Source organism: Perognathus longimembris, chromosome 6 (genome assembly GCF_023159225.1).
Source record: "Perognathus longimembris pacificus isolate PPM17 chromosome 6, ASM2315922v1, whole genome shotgun sequence".
Lineage (NCBI taxonomy): Eukaryota > Metazoa > Chordata > Mammalia > Rodentia > Heteromyidae > Perognathus > Perognathus longimembris.
Window position 1 is genome coordinate 11,414,198 of NC_063166.1, and position 19,106 is coordinate 11,433,303.

At 41.4% G+C, this 19,106-nt stretch overlaps 1 protein-coding gene across 2 annotated transcripts in view; it reads left to right on the plus strand.

Annotated features, from left to right (window-relative positions):
• The window catches only part of Srpk1 (SRSF protein kinase 1), a 42,682-nt gene that overhangs the window by 779 nt on the left and 22,797 nt on the right, over positions 1–19,106 (plus strand). For both annotated transcript variants that reach the window (XM_048347882.1, XM_048347881.1), the window contains 6 exons: positions 9,982–10,100; positions 10,878–10,986; positions 11,337–11,424; positions 12,921–13,008; positions 14,737–14,843; positions 16,924–17,089. In XM_048347882.1, the coding sequence (XP_048203839.1) occupies positions 9,982–10,100; positions 10,878–10,986; positions 11,337–11,424; positions 12,921–13,008; positions 14,737–14,843; positions 16,924–17,089 (677 nt within the window). The remainder of the gene's footprint in view (positions 1–9,981; positions 10,101–10,877; positions 10,987–11,336; positions 11,425–12,920; positions 13,009–14,736; positions 14,844–16,923; positions 17,090–19,106) is intronic.

The following is a 19,106-nucleotide window of genomic DNA, read 5'->3' on the forward strand; positions in this document are numbered from 1 at the left end:
CCTCCCTGCCACATGGCCTCCGGGTCGCTTCGCGGGGGCCATGTGCAAGGGTGCCGCCGCCGAAGGCGAGGCCTGCTGGACAGAAAGCGCCTCCTGGCCTCTCTGCTCCCCAGATCTGCCGGGGAGACCAGCTCCCCAAGTGCCTCCGCCCTTGCCGGCGCTGGTAGATGATTACCCGTCCGTGAACTCTGGTCTCCCTTCCTTCCTCGCTTCCCGGCGCCCTTAACCAAGCGTGCCTGGCAGGCCGTCGGGATAGTCTCGAGCGAGTTTTCCGCGTTTGCTCTCGGTCGTGCCGAGCCCACGCTCTCTTCCCTTAGGGGAGGGCAGAGCTCGCCCCTGGCGGTCCGCTTCCTGAGTCTGCAGGCCGCCCCCGGGGTGGTGCATCGTCGGCCCACTTCCTGAACCCCGAGTTCTCACGCCGAGTGCAGGTAGACGGCCTCCCGGAGGGACGTGACTCCCTCGCCGAACGTTTGGGCGATTCTGGTTCGATGTATTTAATGCCACATGACCACTTTGGTCTGATGGATGCCTGCCTGTGGTTTAGCGCTATTGTGGGGAACACAAAAAGTTCTTCGCCGCCTGTGAAAACGCCCCCGGTGGAGGGCTTCTGCAAATGACGCTCAGCTTTAATTTTCATCCTGTACCAACGTTTTTGCAGAAGCTCTTGGAAGTCATCTTAAGCCATTTGTATTCAGAAGGGGGGGGGGGAACAAACAAACAAACAAAAAACCTGTCTAGCTCTTAACATTACACACACGTTTTCTGTGCAGTTTTTCCATTTATTTGATGTTTTGTGGTGCTCTATGCCTTCCGGCCCTTTCTGAACTGATGTGACACATTTCAAAGATCTTCCTAGGTCACCCTACTGAATGACAATATCAGGTAGTGGCCAGTGGGTGTGTTATTTTTGGAGGCTACCTAATGTTTGGGCAGAGCACCTAATGACTTCTTTCAAAAGGACCAGAGTAGTAGGCGAGCTAGATGTGTTCTGAATTCTTGCTCCATTTTCTATTATCTCTTGTGAAATTTTTGTATTTTAAGTACTTGCTGACCAAGGCATGTGTATGTTTTAACAGCAGATACTCATTACTTTGAATTATCTGTGTAGACCATCTACTTTATTTTCTAAAGCCAGACAGACTTTGTTTTATGTTACTTTTCATTACTAGTAGATAGTCAAAAGTTAAGTGTTGTTAATTATTTTCCATACTTTTTTGTGCAGGTAGATTATATGTAACCTACCAGCTATTTTACTGAGTATTTCATTTTGTCCTTACCTCTAATCTAAAAGGTGCTTTTTGCTTTTAGTTATTTCTTTGCAGTTTTACTTCTCTCTTGTTTATCCAGTCTTTTAAATATCTAGTGTCTAATTAATTAGAACACTGTGTCAGAAGTTCAAGCTCCATCTGACTCAAGTAACTTGATTCTGTTCCATGACTCCTGACTGCACACCTGACAAATTCCAGTTATTTTGCAAAGGCAGGCTACTTAGTTACCAGATTAGTAGGTCTGAGGAAAAAGTATGGCATACAATTGGATCTTTGGAGTGAAAAGGCTGGTTTTGCTACTGATTTTCAACCATGTAACCATGGACAATTTAGCTAAGAAAATAAGCATATATACTTGATATGATTGATAGCTCAATCATAATGATAACTGACTTAGGACCCAGCAATACATCTAGAACACAATTGTGAAAACTTGAGAAATATTTGAAAGGATATATAGTTATGGCTGAATGGATTTTCATTCCCTGGTGTGTAAAGCTAGGACCCATGGATTGGAAGTTGGGTGCTGTAGGTCATGCTGTTTGCCTTGGAGTCTGTGCTCCTGTCTTCCAGCACTGTGTTGTTTATAGTGTTCCCTTTGAGTTCTGTCACTGTGTCACTGTGCAGAAAGATTTAACCTTGGGGAATTTTAGTCATTTTTTTTGAACATTTTTTCTCGCTTTTTAGGCATTATTTACTAACAAACTAGTTGGTGATAATCTCCATTTTACAGAAATTGAAGTCTGTCAAATTACCTAACTCCTATAGAAAATTGTAAAGCTAGGATTTAAACCCAGGTCTGACATGCTTTATAGTATAGTCACCTTATCACTGGGTGATAATTCCTTCTAATGCATATAAAGATGAAGTAGAGACCCAGTGAAAAGAGGGTTTGGAATGAAGAGCTTTGGGGTGCCTTGGTGTTCAGGTTCCCTTCCATGACAAACGGTTTTTGTCCCTGAAAGGGCACAATGCTCTATCTGCATTTGAATATTTGGATTCCAGTATGTATACCAGTAGCTATGCACCTTTGTCTGTCATAAGCTTCTCATGTTATTATTATTATTTTGCCAGATCTGAGGCTTGAACTCAGGGCCTGAGAACTGTCCTTGGCTTCTTTTTTGCTCAAGGCTAGCACTCTACCACTTGAGCCACAGCACTACTTCAGCTTTTTCTGTTTATGTGGTACTGAGTAATTGAACCCAGGGCCTCATTTTTGCTAGGCAGGCACTCTACCGCTAAGCCACATTCCCAGCCCCCTAAAATTATTTTATGGAATATAATACTAGAATGGATTTCATATCTAATAATTTAAATAGGAAGTTAGTGTAGACAGTAATACTTTATTTGCAGTTAAGTAACTTTATGGACATAGTATAAATTGGTAGTAAAATTATTCACTTGAGCTGGGAAAGTACCTTTAATCATTCTAGCATTTACTGATTTGTGGAGGCAGGGAGCTGGTTGTTTTAGTTCTTAACTCTTAAAAACATAAATTGTTACATTAAAAACTTAGAAGCTAAAAGTGCTTCTGACACTTGTCTGGTAAGAAGTTGTTTCTACTTCTTACATTAAATAATTCCAAAATAGATTATTAGGTGCTTTTTTTTATCTTTTTTTGTTGTTGTTTTGGACCTGGCACTTGAACTCAGGGCCTGGGCACTGTTCCTGAGCTTTTGTTTTGCTCAGTACTAACACTCTACAACTTGAGCCACACCTCCACTTTTGGCTCTTTTTTTTTTTTTTATGATTAATTGAAATGAGAGTCTCATGGACTTTCCTGCCCAGGCTGACTTTGAACCACAATCTTTAGATCTCAGCCTCTGCATAGCTAGGATTATAGACATGAGCCGCTGGTGCCCAGTGGTGCTTTCTTAACAGTGCACCTTGGAAATTGGCTGTGTATCCGTGTGCGTTCTTACTGTCTTTTTTCTTTAAGGTGTTCACTAAGTTTTACACGTAGTTCTATATTGAGGTATAGGTAATAACCTCATCTAACATTCTCATCTAGCATTCCATTGAGTGGAATGAATGGATATACTATAATTTATTTCCTATTAATAAATATGCACTCTCTTCCTCCCACCCCCTTGCTAGTCCTAGGGCTTAAACGCCAGGGCTGGCACTATCCCTAAGGGTGTGTGTGTGTGTGTGTGTGTGTGTGTGTGTTTTGCTCAAGAGTAGAGCTTTACCACTTGAGCCACAGCTCCACTTCCAGTTTTTTTTGGTGGTTAATCGGAGAGAAGAGTCTCATGGACTTTCCTGCCTGGGCTGGCTTTGAACTGTGATCCTCAGATCTTAGTCTCCTATGTAGCTAGGATTACAGGCATAAGTCAGTGGTGCCTGGCTATATATGCACGTTTTAAGGAAAAAAATGGAATCACTGGGCATCCTTTTTGCCCAGTTAGTATCAAGAATAGTTTTCATAGCATTAACTATTCCTCTTATGGACTTTCCAGGTTTTTCAGTAAGTCACAGCTAAGTCAAAGGATTTGTTTTATGCCACTAACAAGTCTTACATTTAGGGCCTTTGTTCACTCTAATTTTCTTGCTCAGGGCTGGTGCTCTGTCACTTGAGCCCACACCTTTATTCTAGCATTTTACAGGCTAATTATAGATGGAATCTTTGCAAACTTTTTTCTCCCTGACTGACTTAAACTTAGATCTTCCAGATCTTAGCCTCCTGAGCAGCTAGGAGTACCAGCAAGTCCTTGTACAACCACACACACACACACAGAGTAAGAGTAACAGATGATCATCTGTAATCAACTTAGTCCTTGTGGGATAACTGGCAGGTTTAGCCTTCCCCCGACCCCCTCTTCAGAGTCATTTGTGGGGCTGGGAATGTGGCTTAGTGGTAGAGTGCTTGCCTACCATGCATGAAGCCCTGTGTTCGATTCCTCAGTACCACATAAACAGAAAAAGCCGGAGGTGGTGCTGTGACTCAAGAGGTAGAGTGCTAGTCTTGAGCAAAAAGCTGCCAGGGACACTGCTCAGGCCCTGAGTTCAAGCCCCAGGACTGGCAAAAAAAAAAAAAAAATGAGTCATTTGTGTATATGCAATCTTCTCTATCACTAGTGCTAGTTTGGAGAATAAATTCACTATGTATGTAAGCATGTGTGTCACTCATTCTTGGGGCTTTGAACCCAGGGCCTGGGTACTGTCCCTGAGCTCTTACGCTCAAGGATAACTCTCTTCCTCTTGCCATAGCTCCACTTCCAGCTTTTTGGTAATTGTAGATAAGAGTAAGGAGGTGTATATGTGTGTGTATGTACATATACACACAGACAGATATAGATAGATATTTAGATATGTTTGTAACCTTACAGCTTTTCTTTTAGTTTAAGATGCTATTAGTTTCTATTTTAAAGGTTTTTATTTTTTATTTTAATGGTACTAGAGGTTTGAACTCAGGGCCTTGTGCTTGCTAGGCAAGCTGTCTACTATTTAAGCAGCTTTTAAGCCTTTTTACTTGAGTTATATTTTCAGATAGGGTCTCAAATGTTTTGTCTGGAACAGCTTCAGACTGCAGTTCTCCTATTCCCGTGTAGCTGGGATTGCCACTGTAATGCCACCACACCTGGCCCAAAGATGATATCAGTTTTGTTTTGTTTTAAAATTTATTTATTAATTGAACACAAATTTTTTTGACAAGGTGTTGTGCAAAAAGGGTACAGTTATATAGTAGGGCAGTGTGTACATTTCTCGTGATATCTTACGCCCTGTTTTTCTTTTTTTGTTTGTTTGTTTTTTTAAACCAAACAGCAGGGCTGGGAATATGGCCTAGTGGCAAGAATGCTTGCCTCGAATACATCAAGCCCTGGGTTTGATTCCTCAGCACTACATATGTAAAAAAATAAATAAAATTTCAGGAACAAACAAACAAAGAAAAGAGTACAAAAGTGAGCTGGACACTGATGACTTACACCTCTTAATCCTAGCTACTCAGGAGGCTAATATCTGAGTATTGTTAGTTTGAAGCCAGCCTGTGCAGTTAAGTCGGTAAAGAGTCTTTTTCTTATCCAACTTGTCACTTCCTCCCTCATTTCCCCCCTCTTCCTCCAGAGACTCTTATTTCCAATTAACCACTAAAAATCTAGAAGTGAAGCTGTGGCTCAAGTGGCAGAATGCTAGTCCTGGGCAAAAACGCTCAAGCCCTGAAAGCCCAAGCCCTGAATATAAATCCCAGGATTGGCATGTGTGTGTGTACACACACAGATGGTACAAAAGTGAATGAAGAGGGCTAGGAATTTGGCCTAGTGGCAAGAGTGCTTGCCTCACATACATGAAGCCCTGGATTATTTGATTCCTCAGCACCACATATATAGAAAACGGCCAGAAGTGGCGCTGTGGTCCAAGTGGCAGAGTGCTAGCCTTGAGCAGAAAGAAGCCAGGAACAGTGTTCAGGTCCTGAGTTCAAGGCCCAGGACTGGCAAAAACAAAACAAAAACAAACAGCATTTATGTACCACTGATTTTTTTTTTTTTTTTTTTTTTTTTTTTTTTTTTTTTGGCCAGTCCTGGGCCTTGGACTCAGGGCCTGAGCACTGTCCCTGGCTTCTTCCCGCTCAAGGCTAGCACTCTGCCACTTGAGCCACAGCGCAGCTTCTGGCCGTTTTCTGTATATGTGGTGCTGGGGAATCGAACCTAGGGCCTCATGTATCCGAGGCAGGCACTCTTGCCACTAGGCTATATCCCCAGCCCTATGTACCACTGATTTTAAATACCACCAGGCACCAGTGGCTCACGCCTATAAGCCTACACTAAGGAGGCTGAGAGCTAAGGATTGTGGTTAAAGCCAGCCCATGCAGGAAAGCACATGAGACTCTTATCCCCAGTTAACCACCAAAAAACCTGAGTGCTAGCCTTGAGCTGAAGAGCTCAGGGACAACTCAAAGGCTGTGTCCAGGCCGAGAGTTCAAGGCCCATGACAGATTAAAAAAAAAAAAAAAAGATACTGTCAATTAAACTGACATATAATTGACAAGATATATCTTAATTTCATGAAATAGTATAAACAATACAGTAATTCCAGTAATGTACAGAATTGACAGCATTATTGTGTTTTAAAAACTATTATCGAGGGGCTGGGAATATGGCCTAGTGGCAAGAGTGCTTGCCTCATATACATGAAGCTCTGGGTTCAGTTCCTCAGCACACCATATATAGAAAATGGCCAGAAGTGGTGCTGTGGCTCAAGTGGTAGAGTGCTAGCCTTGAGCAAAAAGAAGCCAGGGACAGTGCTCAGGCCCTGAGTTCAAGGCCGAGGACTGGCTAAAAAAAAAAAAAAATTATGGAGTCATATATGTATATACATATATATATACATACATAAAAGAGCAAAGTAGGTGCTGGGAATATGGCCTAGTGGTAAAGTGCTCACCTCCTATACATGAAGCCCTGGGTTCGAGTCCTCAGCACCACATATATAGAAAAAAGCTGGAAGTGGTGCTTTGGCTCAAGAGGTAGAGTGCTAGCTTTGAGCAAAAAGAAGCCAGAGACAGTGCTCAGGCCCTGAGTCCACGCCCCAGGACTGGCAACAAAAACAAAACAAATTTTTAGAAAAAGAGCAAAGTAAAAATATATATTCATATCAGTCTCAACAATTTAACTATAGCCAATATGGTTTCATTCCTTTCTTTTCTCATTTCCCTCCATCTTAATGCCTAGCAAATCCCCCAAATCCCAGACATCATAAGACAGTGGACTATTTAATTTTTCAAACAACAGCTATAGTACTATAAACATTTTTAAAAAAAATTTGTGCCTGCTCTGGATCTTGAACTCGGGTCTGGGTCCTGTCCTTGGGCTTCTTTTTACTCGAGGCTAGTGCTTTATCACTTGGGTCACAGCTCCACTTTCATCCTTTCTTTGTGTGTGTGCAGGTCCTGGGGTTTGAACTCAGGGTTTATTTTTTTTGTTGTTGTTGTTGTGAACTCTGGGCCTAGGCACTGTCCTTGAGCTCTTCAGTTCAAGGCATATGCTCTTGCACTTGAGCCACGACACCACTTCTGGTTTTCTGGTAATCGGAGATAGGAGTCTCGTAGACTTTCCTGCCCTGCCTGGCCTAGCTTTAACCGCAATCTTCAGATCTCAGCCTCCTGAGCCATCACATCAGATCCTGGAAATTTTATATTACCATAAATAAATGGAGTAAAACAGTGGGTTTCATTATATCATTTTCATACATATTAATTTTAGTCTATTCATATCCCTCATTATCCTATAAATAGTTCCCCTTCTCCTTTCAGGGGTTTTACTTGTTTTCTTGGTCTTGGGGCTTACACCCCCACCTGGGTGCTGTTCCTGAGCTTTTCTAATCAAGGCTAGTGGTTTACTGCCTTTTTTTTTTTTTTTTTTTTTTTTTTTTTGCCATTCCTGGGCCCTCGACTCAGGGCCTGAGCACTGTCCCTGGTGTCCTTTTGCTCAACTAGCACTCTGCCACTTGAGCCACAGCGCCACTTCTGGCCGTTTTCCATATATGTGGTACTGGGGAATTGAACCCAGGCCTTCATGTATAAGAGGCAAGCTCTCTTGCCACTAGGCCATATTCTCAGCCCTGCTCTACTGCTTTGAGCCACAGTTCTTCTGGGTTTCTGGTGGTTAATTGGAGATTAGAGTCTCATGAACTTTCCTGCCTGGGTTGGCTTCTAACAGCTCTTCTCAGACTTCAATCTTCTCAGTAGCTAGAATTACAGGTGTGAGCCACCGTGCCCAGCTTATTTTTTTAAATCTGAACTCTGCATATGAGAGACAGTATTTGGCACTTGTTGTTTTGGCTTGTTTTAATTAACATAATCTATAGTTGCATTTTTCTGACAGAATTTGATTTTTATTATTATTTTTTATTGTTATGAAGGTGATATACAGAGGGGTTAGTTACATAAGTCAGGTAAAGAGTACCTTTCTTTTTGGACAGTGTCATTTCCTTTGCTCTCTCATCTTTACCTTGTACAGTTCATTTTCTTAAATTTAATTTTATTGTCAAGGTGTTGTACAGAGGGGTTACAGTTAAATATGTAAGGTAGTGGGTACATTTCTTATCAAACTTGTTATCTCCTCCCTCATTTTTCTCCCACCTTCTCTCCTCCCTACCCCATCTCGGTTGTACCATTAATTTCCAACATATTGTCTTGTAAGTATCACTGTTGCATTGGTTCGCTTTTTATCACTTTGTCTCATCATTTTCATGTTCCCCTTCCCTTCCCTAATTATATAAACATATATACAATACCCAGGGTACTAAAATCAAATAGTGACAACAGAAGCTAAACCATAGGGAAGAAAAATGCAAGAAAAAAGAAATAATTTTAAACAGTACATTAAAAATAACAACGAGGACTGGGAATATGGCCTAGTGGCAAGAGTGCTTGCCTCGTATACATGAGGCCCTGGATTTGATTCCTTAGCACCACATATACAGAAAATGGCCAGGTGGGGCGCTGTGGCTCAAGTGGCAGAGTGTTAGCTTTGAGCAAAAAAGAAACCAGGAACAGTGCTCAGGCCCTGAGTTTACGGCCTAGGACTGGCAATACATAAATAAATAAATAAATGAATAAATGAATAAATAAATAGATAGATAGATAAATAAATAAATAAAACAACGATGAAAACCACTTGTGTCTATATCTTGGAGCTCATTTCACTTGGCATCATCTTATATGATCATATCTACATAGTCATTGAGCTATTGTGATCCTCTGCTAGGACTATCCTAGGACATATACTAGTTATTACCAGTGAGGGAAAACATAGAGTCTATGTTTCTTTGGGTCTGGCTCACTCCACTTAGTATGATTTTTTTTTTTTCCCCCAAGTCTTTCCATTTCCTTACTAATGGAACAGTGTCATTCTTTCTGATGAAAGCATAGAATTCCATTGTGTATATGTACCACATTTTCTTGATCCATTCATCTACTGAGGGGGATCTGGGTTGGTTCCATATTTTAGCTATGGTAAATAATGCTGCAGTGAACATGGTTGTGCTCTATACTTCATTTTCAGCATAGTATTCAGTGAGAACCATTGCTGCATTTATTCAGCCTTTGTTCCTACATTTCTGTGCCTTTCCTTGTACTCCCAATAGCATATAAATGAACAAACAAAACAAAAAGGAAAGAAAAAATGGGGGGAAAACCTTGTTTTTATTTCCTGGGGTTCATTTTGAAAAAAAATATTATTTTGTATGATCAGATGCACATAGGCATTGTGCCTTTCTGTTCCTCTCCTAAGAGTATCTTCCTTTGTTCTTTTGTGTGTGAATGCCTAGACCTGTATAATTTATTATGTCCCCAAGTATCTGGCTACTGCATATGTGAGAAAACAAGCTTGGCTTACCTCGCTTGATTTTTTATTTTATTTTAATTTTTGCTGGTCTTGAGGCTTGAATTCTGGGCCTGAGTACTGTCCCCTGAGCTTTTTTTTTTTTTTTTTTTTTTTTAATTGGTCATGGGGCTTGAACTCTGAGCCTGGCGCTATCCCTGAGCTCTTCAGCTCAAGGCTAGCCCTGACCACTTTGAGCCACAGCACCACTTCCAAGCATTTTCTGGTGGTTAATTGGAGATGAGAGTCTTATGGACTTTCCTGCCTGGACTGGCTTTGAATTGCAATCCTCAGATCTCAAGATCTCAGCCTCTTGAATAGCTAGAATTGCAGGTGTGAGCTACCTGCATATGGCTTTTTGTTCATATTTAATGGACATGTTTGTGTCTTAGATCTGAAACTCAGCACCGAGGCTCTGCCCCACACTCTGAAAGCGATCTCCCAGAACAGGAAGAAGAGATTCTGGGATCTGATGATGATGAACAAGAAGACCCCAATGATTACTGCAAAGGTAAGTTTGTACAAGATATATGATCTGTCCAGTTGTAGTTTCTCACTTGGATGTTTTCCCTGTCTGCTAAACTTTTTTTTTGAGGCACTGGGATTAAGAATGATATATAGGGCTGGGGATATAGCCTAGTGGCAAGAGTGCCTGCCTCGGATACACGAGGCCCTAGGTTCGATTCCCCAGCACCACATATACAGAAAAAACGGCCAGAAGCGGCGCTGTGGCTCACGTGGCAGAGTGCTAGCCTTGAGCGGGAAGAAGCCAGGGACAGTGCTCAGGCCCTGAGTCCAAGGCCCAGGACTGGCCAAAAAAAAAAAAGAATGATATATAAGCTACTGAGCTATATACCCCAGCCCTATTTTTTATTGTTATTTTCTCTAGAAATGATAGTACATATTTATCTTAGTAAATTTCAAAAGTAGATAAAGCAGAAAAGAAAATAAGAGAAGTAACTGTTATTATATCATACATAGGGTTTGTTTGTTTGCCATTATTAGAGTTTGAATTCAGTAGAGTTTAAACTCAGGGTTTCGTACTTTCTTGGCTTCCTTGCTGTGCTGGCACTCTTACCACTTGAGCAGTGCTTTCTGCCCAGGCTGACTTCCAACTGCACTCCTCTAAATCTGTCTCCTGACCACCTAGAATTATAGACCTGAGCCACTAGCACCTACCTTGTTTTATTCTGGTTTGTTTGTTTGGGTTATTTTGTTTTGTTTTGCCAGTCCTGGAGATTGCTTCTCTTGATTCTTTTGATTATATTCTACCAATTGTTTCTTTTAGGAGGTTATCATCTTGTGAAAATTGGAGATCTATTCAATGGGAGATACCATGTGATCCGAAAGTTGGGTTGGGGGCACTTTTCAACAGTGTGGTTATCATGGGATATTCAGTAAGTTCTTTTGCCCTGGAGATATATAGGATACTATGTGATTTGGTGGTGGTTGGGGTGTGTCTTTATCAGTTCCTGTTTCTCAGTTGTACTTGGGATTCAGGGAGATATTCAGAAGGTATATTTTAATCTTAGAGAAAAAAGTGGCAACTATGAGAACAAGTTATCTTCCTATAATTGATCTAGCCAGTTAGTGCCATGAATAAGCACACATGACCCTATAGGAGTCCCTTATGTCTGGCTACAGGAAATGTGACCTTGGTGTTTGTATTTGTTTTTTCCTAACAGTAACAAAGCATAGCTCTCCAAAAGTAAAAATTTAATCTTAATTACCTACGTTTATCTCTTAGGGGCAAAAAGTTTGTGGCGATGAAAGTAGTTAAAAGTGCTGAACATTATACTGAAACAGCACTAGATGAAATCCGGTTGCTGAAATCAGTGAGTATTATATGTGTGAACTGTAGAACATTATATAGAAATAACATTTTATTGAAGTGAGACATACCCGTGGTGGTAGACTTTTTTTGGGGGGAGGGGGTCACCTGTGGGGCTTGAATTCAGGGCCCAGGCTCTGTCCCTGAGCTCTTTTACTCAAGACCTCCAGGGCTCTACCACTTTGAGCCACAGCTCCACTTCTGCTTTTTGAGTGGTTAATTGGAACTCAGCATCTTAAAGGGACTTTTCTACCTGGACTGCCTTTGAACTGTGATCTGTGATCCTCAGATCTCTACCTCTCCTGAGTAGCTAAGATTACAGATGTGAGCCACCTGTATCTGGCAAGACTCTAATGTAACTACATTCTTATTATATCTCCTTGAAGAGGTTTAAACTGGGAACATCACAATATTCATTTATTTCCTACTTCGTGTAGTAGAGAATTGGTGGGATATTGTGATTAGATTCTCCCTATGCACACACAACACACACAAAGTTTTTAAATAATTATGCCAGATAATACTGCCATAAACATTTATCTTTTCTACCTACTGTGGTTAAAAGGAAAATTTTGTGAGCAAATTTGTAACATCTATTTTACTGTAGTTTGATCTTGGGCCTGGGCACTGTCCTTGAGCTTTTGTGTTCAAGGCTAGCGCTATCACTTGAGCCACAGAGCCACTTTTGGCTTTTCAATGATTACTTAGAGATAAAGAATCTAGTCTTACGGACTTTTCTGTTGGGCTGGCTTTGAACTGTGATCTCTGCTCTCAGCCTTGAGTGAAAAACAGGAAAAGCACCTAGGTGCTGAGTTCAAGCTCCATGACCAACAACAAAGAGCTCTACAGCACTTAAGCCCTAAGTTCAAAGCACAGGACTGGCCAAAAATAAATAAAAGATGCCATTGTGGTAGAAGGATCTTCAACTCAAGCTTAGAAAACCTGTGGGTATTGCTTATCTCATCATTTTCCTCCAGTGGACCTTCATATAATGAGATGTCTAATGTGATACTTTTCAAAGTCCTAGTTTGTGACTTTGAGATAAGATAAAACGTGTCTAATAGTAAATATGCTGCTTCCTTCTTCATTGAGAAAATTTTTCTTTAAAAAAAAAAAACCAAACACAGGGCTGGGAATGTGGCTTACTGGTAGAGTGCTTGCTAGCATGTGTGAAGCCTTGGGTTCAATTCCTCAGCACCACAGAAACAGAAAAGGCCAGACGTGGTGCTGTGGTAGAGTGCTAGCCTTGAGCAAAAAAAAGAAAAAGCCAGGGTCAGTGCTCAGGCCCTGAGTTGAAGCCCCACGACTGGCAAAATAAGTAAATAAAGTGCTTTAATTCCTTATAAGTTGGTAACTAGCAGTTGATAAGTCTGAAACTAGCAGTCTGGTCCATTTAGAAAGATAGCATATCGATTTCTAGAAGCTCTTTTTTGGGAGATTGTGCAGGTATTCCCTTCATCCCACTTCCCATTGCTAAATGCATTCTCTTTCTCAAAACAGGTTCGCAATTCAGACCCTAATGATCCAAATAGAGAAATGGTTGTACAACTGCTTGATGACTTTAAAATATCAGGAGTTAATGGAACACGTATCCTTTTTGTAATTTTCTTCATAAATCATGAATTTAGTTTGCTATAATAAATAGCAATTACTTCATTAATCTTGAAATAACCGTATCCCAAAGAAATGAACTGGGTTTGTGCAAAGCATTGATGTCTTTTCTCAAGGTAGTAAACTATAATTAAAGAGTGTGTGTGTGTGTGTGCGCGCGCGTGTGTGTGTGCGCGCGTATGCCTAGTGCCATGCACCTGTCCTGGGGCCTAAACTCAGCTTGTTGAACTCGGTGTTGCCCCTGAGCTTTTTTGCTCAAGGCTAGTAGTGCTTTACCACCTGAGCAACTGCTCTATTTCCAGCTTTTTCAGCACATAATTAGAGATGAGCCTTATGGACTTTGTTGCCTGGGCTGGCTTTGAACCATAATACACAGATCTCTTGAGTAGTTATAGGCATGAACCACCAGCACCAGTTTAAGATTATTTTATACTTCTAAATACAAATCTGAATTATATCTCTTTTTGTGTAGTATGCGTTTTCAGGATACTACTTTAAGCTAATCTTCCCAAGAAAAGTAAAGGAAAATCAAAATAAATTTTTGTAGAAATAGCTTTATATAGCCAGGTACACCAGTGGCTCGCTCCTGTAATCCTAACTACTCAGGAAGCTGAGATCTAAGGATTGGGGTTCAATGCCAACCTGGACAGGAAAGTCTGTGAGACTTGTATTTCCAGTTAACTACTTCGGGTGGCACTGTGGCTTAAATTGGGTAGAGTGCTAATAACCTAGAGTAAAAAAGCTCAGGGACAACACCCAGGCCCTGAGTTCAAGCCCCACAACTGACAAGAAAAGAAAAGAAAATAGCTTTATTACTGATTAAATACTATATGTTCTTTATCAGCACAAAAGTTTCAAGTAATTTCAAATTAGTGGATAAAACTTTTAAGCCAGACACTGGTGGCTCACACCTGTAACCCTAGCTGCTGAGGGGGCTGAGATCTGAGGATCTTGGTTTGAAGTCAGCCAGAGCAGGAAAATCCATGAGACTCATCTTAGCAGTTAATCACCAAAGAGCTGGAAGTAGACCTGCGGTTCAAGGGGTATAGAGCTAGCCTTGAGCAAAAAATGCTATGGGACAGAACCCAGACACAGTGTTCAAGCCCCAGAACTAGCACCAAAAGGAAAAACTCCAAGCATTTAAGGCTTGATTTTATTTATAACCTCCCAGCCTTGGAAAGGCTATGAACAATTTATGTCTAGACTCTGAATAAATGTGGTAGTTCATGTCCTAACAGAATTTTGGGGTTTCAAATGGATTTTTCCCCCCAGTCCTGGGCCTTGGACTCAGGGCCTGAGCACTGTCCCTGGCTTCTTTTTGCTCAAGGCTAGCACTCTACCACTTGAGCCACAGTGCCACTTCCAGCTTTTTCTATATATGTGGTGCCGGGGAATCGAACCCAGGGCTTTCATGTATATGAGGCGAGTACTCTTGCCACTAGGCCATATTCCCAGCCCCTCAAACGGATCCTTTTAATTTTAATATTTGTATAGTTGAGTGGAGACAGGAGTCTCAGACTTCCCAGCCAGCCCAAGCTGGATTTGATCTGTGATCCTCACATCTCAGCCTTCCTAGTAGCTAGGATTACAGACATGAGCCACCAACACCTGGCTTCTATAACTTTTATATTGAAAGAAATGCATTGTCAGTGGGGTGGAATCTACATGTAGTGTTGTGCTTTTTTCTTCCTTAACCAAGTCCTAGATATCTGCATGGTGTTTGAAGTTCTGGGGCATCATCTGCTCAAGTGGATCATCAAGTCCAACTATCAGGGGCTTCCACTGCCTTGTGTCAAAAAAATTATTCAACAAGTATGTATCTTTATCTTTGCTATCTGGATTTTTCTGTATATAACAGTTGTGTTTAAAATGTGGGATTTTTTTCTCATTGCCAATGTTCAATTTCTCCCATATATTTAGTTTGTTCTGTATTAAAGTATTTTAGCATATATATTTTCCTTCATGCTAAGCATTGTAATTATTAGAGGAGTGTTGTGTGGGGCACATGACTTTGGAAAATTGAATCTTACCTAAAAATTATAGTTATGCATACCAAATATATATTAATGCAAAATTGTTCTGTACCATCATTTATACAGCATTATTCATGGGCATTTTCTTTTCTTTTTTTGCCAGTCTTGGGGCTTGAACTCAGGGCCTGTGCACTGTCCCTGAGCTCTTTTGCTCAAGGCTAGCACTCTACCACTTGAGCCACAGTGCCACTTCTGGCCTTTTCTGTTTATATGGTGCTGAGGTATCAAATCCAGGGCTTCATGCATGCTAGGCAAGCTCTCTACCACTAAGCCATATTCCCAGCCACCATGGACATTTTTCTAAATAGTCTTAGATAGGTTATATAGAATTTTACTCTCAAGAAAATGTTCAAGGGACAAATAGTGTCTAGAAAAAAAGACATCATTTCTTCATTAGTGAGGAAATTTATATTGAAAGATATCTAAGGTTGGATGTAGTGGCAAATACTTGTAATCCTAGCCTCTCTGGAGACAAATGAGAGAATCATGGTTTGGGTCTAGCTCTGGCAAACAGCCTTCTCAATACAAGCATTCCTATAATTTCAGCTATTCAGAAGCATAGGCAGGAGTTTAACTGTCTGAGGTAGCCTTGGGCAAATAGAAGATCCTTTCTTAAAAGTAGCTAAAGTATGAAAAAGATGAGGGAATGTCACAATGATAGAGCACTGAGCCCCTGAGCCCAATCTTTAGTAACACTAAAAAGGGATATCTAAAACCCTTGTTACTGTTTTTTCAGTACTTGAAAGGGGTGTTGAACATTGAGTCCCAGTCTTTATGATATACCAAATTAAAGAATACCTCCAAATTGCTGGGTCCTGGTGGCTCGATGCCTGTTATCCTAGCTACTCAAGAGGCTGAGATTGGAAGGATCGTGGTTTGAAAAAGCCACCCCAGGCAGAAAAGTCCCTATGAGACTTTACATCCAGTTAACTACTCAAAAACCGGAAGTGGAACTGTGGCTCAAAGTGGTAGAGCTCTCTAGCCTTGAGCAAAAAGAGCTCTAGAGGGCTGGAATGGAAATATTGCCTAGTGGTAGAAAGCTGCCTCATATATATGAAGGCCTGGGTTCGATTCCTCAGCACCACATACACATAGAAAAAGCCAGATGTGGCGCTGTGGCTCAAGAGGTAGAGAGCTAACCTTGAGTACAAAGAAGCCAGGGACAGTTCTCAGGCCCTGAGTTCAAGCCCCAGGACTGGCCCCCCCTTCCCCCCCCCAAAAAAAAAGAACTCCGGGACAGCAACAAGGCCCTGAGTTCAAGCCCTCCAGGACTGGCACAAAACAGCAACAAAACTTCAAGTATAATTAGTTTTGTAAAATCGAGAGGTTTGGGGCTGGGAATATAGCTTAGTGATAGTGTGCTTGTCTTGCATGCATGAAGCCCAGGGTTCAATTCTTCAGCACGTGTAAACAGAAAAAGCCAGAAGTAGCACTGTGGCTCAAGTGGTAGAATGTTAGCCTTGAGCAAAAAGAAGCCAGGGACAGTGCTCAGGCCTGAGTCCAAGCCCCAGGACTGGCAAAAAAAAAAAAAAAGAGAGAAGTTTACAATGAATCTTTCTGGTTTTGTTTTTCAGTCATGGAGCTTGAACTCAGGGACTTGGCACAGTCCTTGAGCTCTTTTGCTTTAAATTAGCACTCTACCACTCTGAGCCACAATGCCACTTTGTTTTCTGGTGGTTAATTGGAGAAGAGTCTCATGACACTCCTGCTGGGGCTGGCTTTGAAGCATAATCCTCAGATATCAGCCTCCTGATTATAGGTGTGAGCCAGTAGTGTTGGGTTCTTTCCTGGGGAATTTCTTTTTGCTTTTTTAAATCTTGTATTTTAATTTTAAAGTCTACTGCCCTATTCTCATTCAGGTGTTACAGGGTCTGGATTATTTACACACCAAGTGCCGTATCATCCACACTGACATTAAACCAGAAAACATCTTGTTATCAGTGAATGAACAGTATATACGAAGGCTAGCTGCAGAAGCAACAGAATGGCAGCGATCTGGAGCTCCTCCACCTTCTGGGTCTGCAGGTATGTGGGGGTCTTTGCTCTCAGTAGTTAAGGGTAATTTCTACTTTCAATTTGCCACCAGACAGTTAAATACTACTCAGTCATTTAGCAAAAATATTTAAGAAATAGTATCAGCCTTCACAAGGTTTTATTCTCACTATTTGTCCCAATAGAAGAGTAGAGAGTTTTGTGTCTTTCAACTAAAGGTATGTTACATATTAAAGTAGCTAACTTGCATTGTTTAAGGTTGCTTTTTCCTTTGATGGACTTAGGGTGGGAGGCTGATGGTCCTTTCCTTGAGACAAGGTCTGTGTAGCCCAAGCTGGCCTCACACTTGAAATTCTCCTGGTTCTTGATGACCATTTTGTTTGTGTTTATTCTATCTGACCACTTATACTCATTTACGAATTAGTACATAGGAGCTTGGTGACATACATTGCTGTTAAAATCTTGGGGTTGGCAAGTATTATGACTCATGCCTGGAATCCCAGCTCTTCATGAGGCAGAGGTTAAATCACCAGCTTTGCCAGCTTTGGCAAAAGATTACTGAGACCCAAACTCAACCAATAACCCAGTCATGGAGGAATGCACTATAATCCCTACATAGGAGACTGAAAGGAAAATCACAGACCCAGGCAAAAATGCTAAACTCTGGGATGGGGAATGTGGCTTAGCGATGGAGTGCTTGCCTAGCATGCACAAAGCCCTGGGTTCAATTCCTCAGCACCACATAAACCAAAAAAGCTGGAAGTGGCGCTGTGGCTCAAGAGGTAGCAAAAAGAAGCCAGGGACAGTGCTTGTGCCGAGTTCAAGCCGCAGGACTGGCAAAAAAAAAAAAGAAGAAGAAGTTAAACTCCATCCATAAAAATTACTAAAGCAAATGGAAATGTATGTGGCTTGAATAGTAAGTAGATCACTGCTTTCAGTGAGCAAGCCAAATGTAACTCCTGAGTTCAGGCCCTAGTACCAGCAAAAAAAGGGCTGGGGCATGGCTTTGGTGATGGAGCAAGTGCCTTCCAAAGTCAGGTGGTTCAGTCCCTAGTACTACTGAAAACAAAACAAACGGTGCAAGCACTGATTTGAATAGTCAGACTTGGTTAATTTAGCTTCCTTTTCCCATGCACTGGGGTTACTGGAATTAAAATGCACTTTGATTCAGTTCACTTGTGTAGTATGTTTCAAATAAATTCTAATGGGGATGATTTTTTTTTAACTTGAGGTACAGGTTTAAATGTTATTTATTTATTTAGCCGGTCTTGGGGCTTGAACTAAATACTGCCCCTGAGCTTTTTTTGCTCAAGGCTAGGACTCTACCACTTGAGAGCCACAGCGTTCCACCTTTTCTGTTTATGTGGTACTGAAAGTTGGACCCAGGGCTTCATGCATGCTAGGCAACCACTCACCACTAAGCCACATTCCCATCCCATCATTCTTTTGTTGTTGGTGGTGGTTATGGAACTTGAACTGGGCCTGGGTGCTGTCCCTGAGCTTTTTTGCTCAAGGATAGCACTCTACCACTTGGAGCCTCAGCTCCACTTCCAGTTTTCCAGTGGTTAATTGGAGATAAGAGTCTCATGGACTTTGCTGCCCAGGCTGGCTTTAAATCGTAATATTCAGATCGCCACCACAGCTTGGCATCATAGCTGTTCCATATAGAGATTCAGTTTTCAAAATGAAAAAGTTCTAAGCCAGGAGCTGGGGCTCACACCTTTAATCCTAGCTTCTCAGGAGGCTGAGATCTGGGGATCATGGTTCAAAGCCAACCTGGGCAGGAAAGCCCATGAGATTCTTATCTCCAATTAACTATTAGAAAACTAGAGGTGGAGCTGTGACTCAAAGTGGCAGAGCACTAGCATTGAGCACAAAAGTTTAGGGACAGCGTCCAGATCCTGAGTTTAAGCCCCACAACCCACACAAAAGAAAGGAAAAGGTCTAAAGATCTTTTACGCAGCAGTGGAGATGTTTATATCTACTCAACTATACATTTATTGGAACTATACATTTATTAGCAATTAGAAGAAGCACAATGATTCAAGCT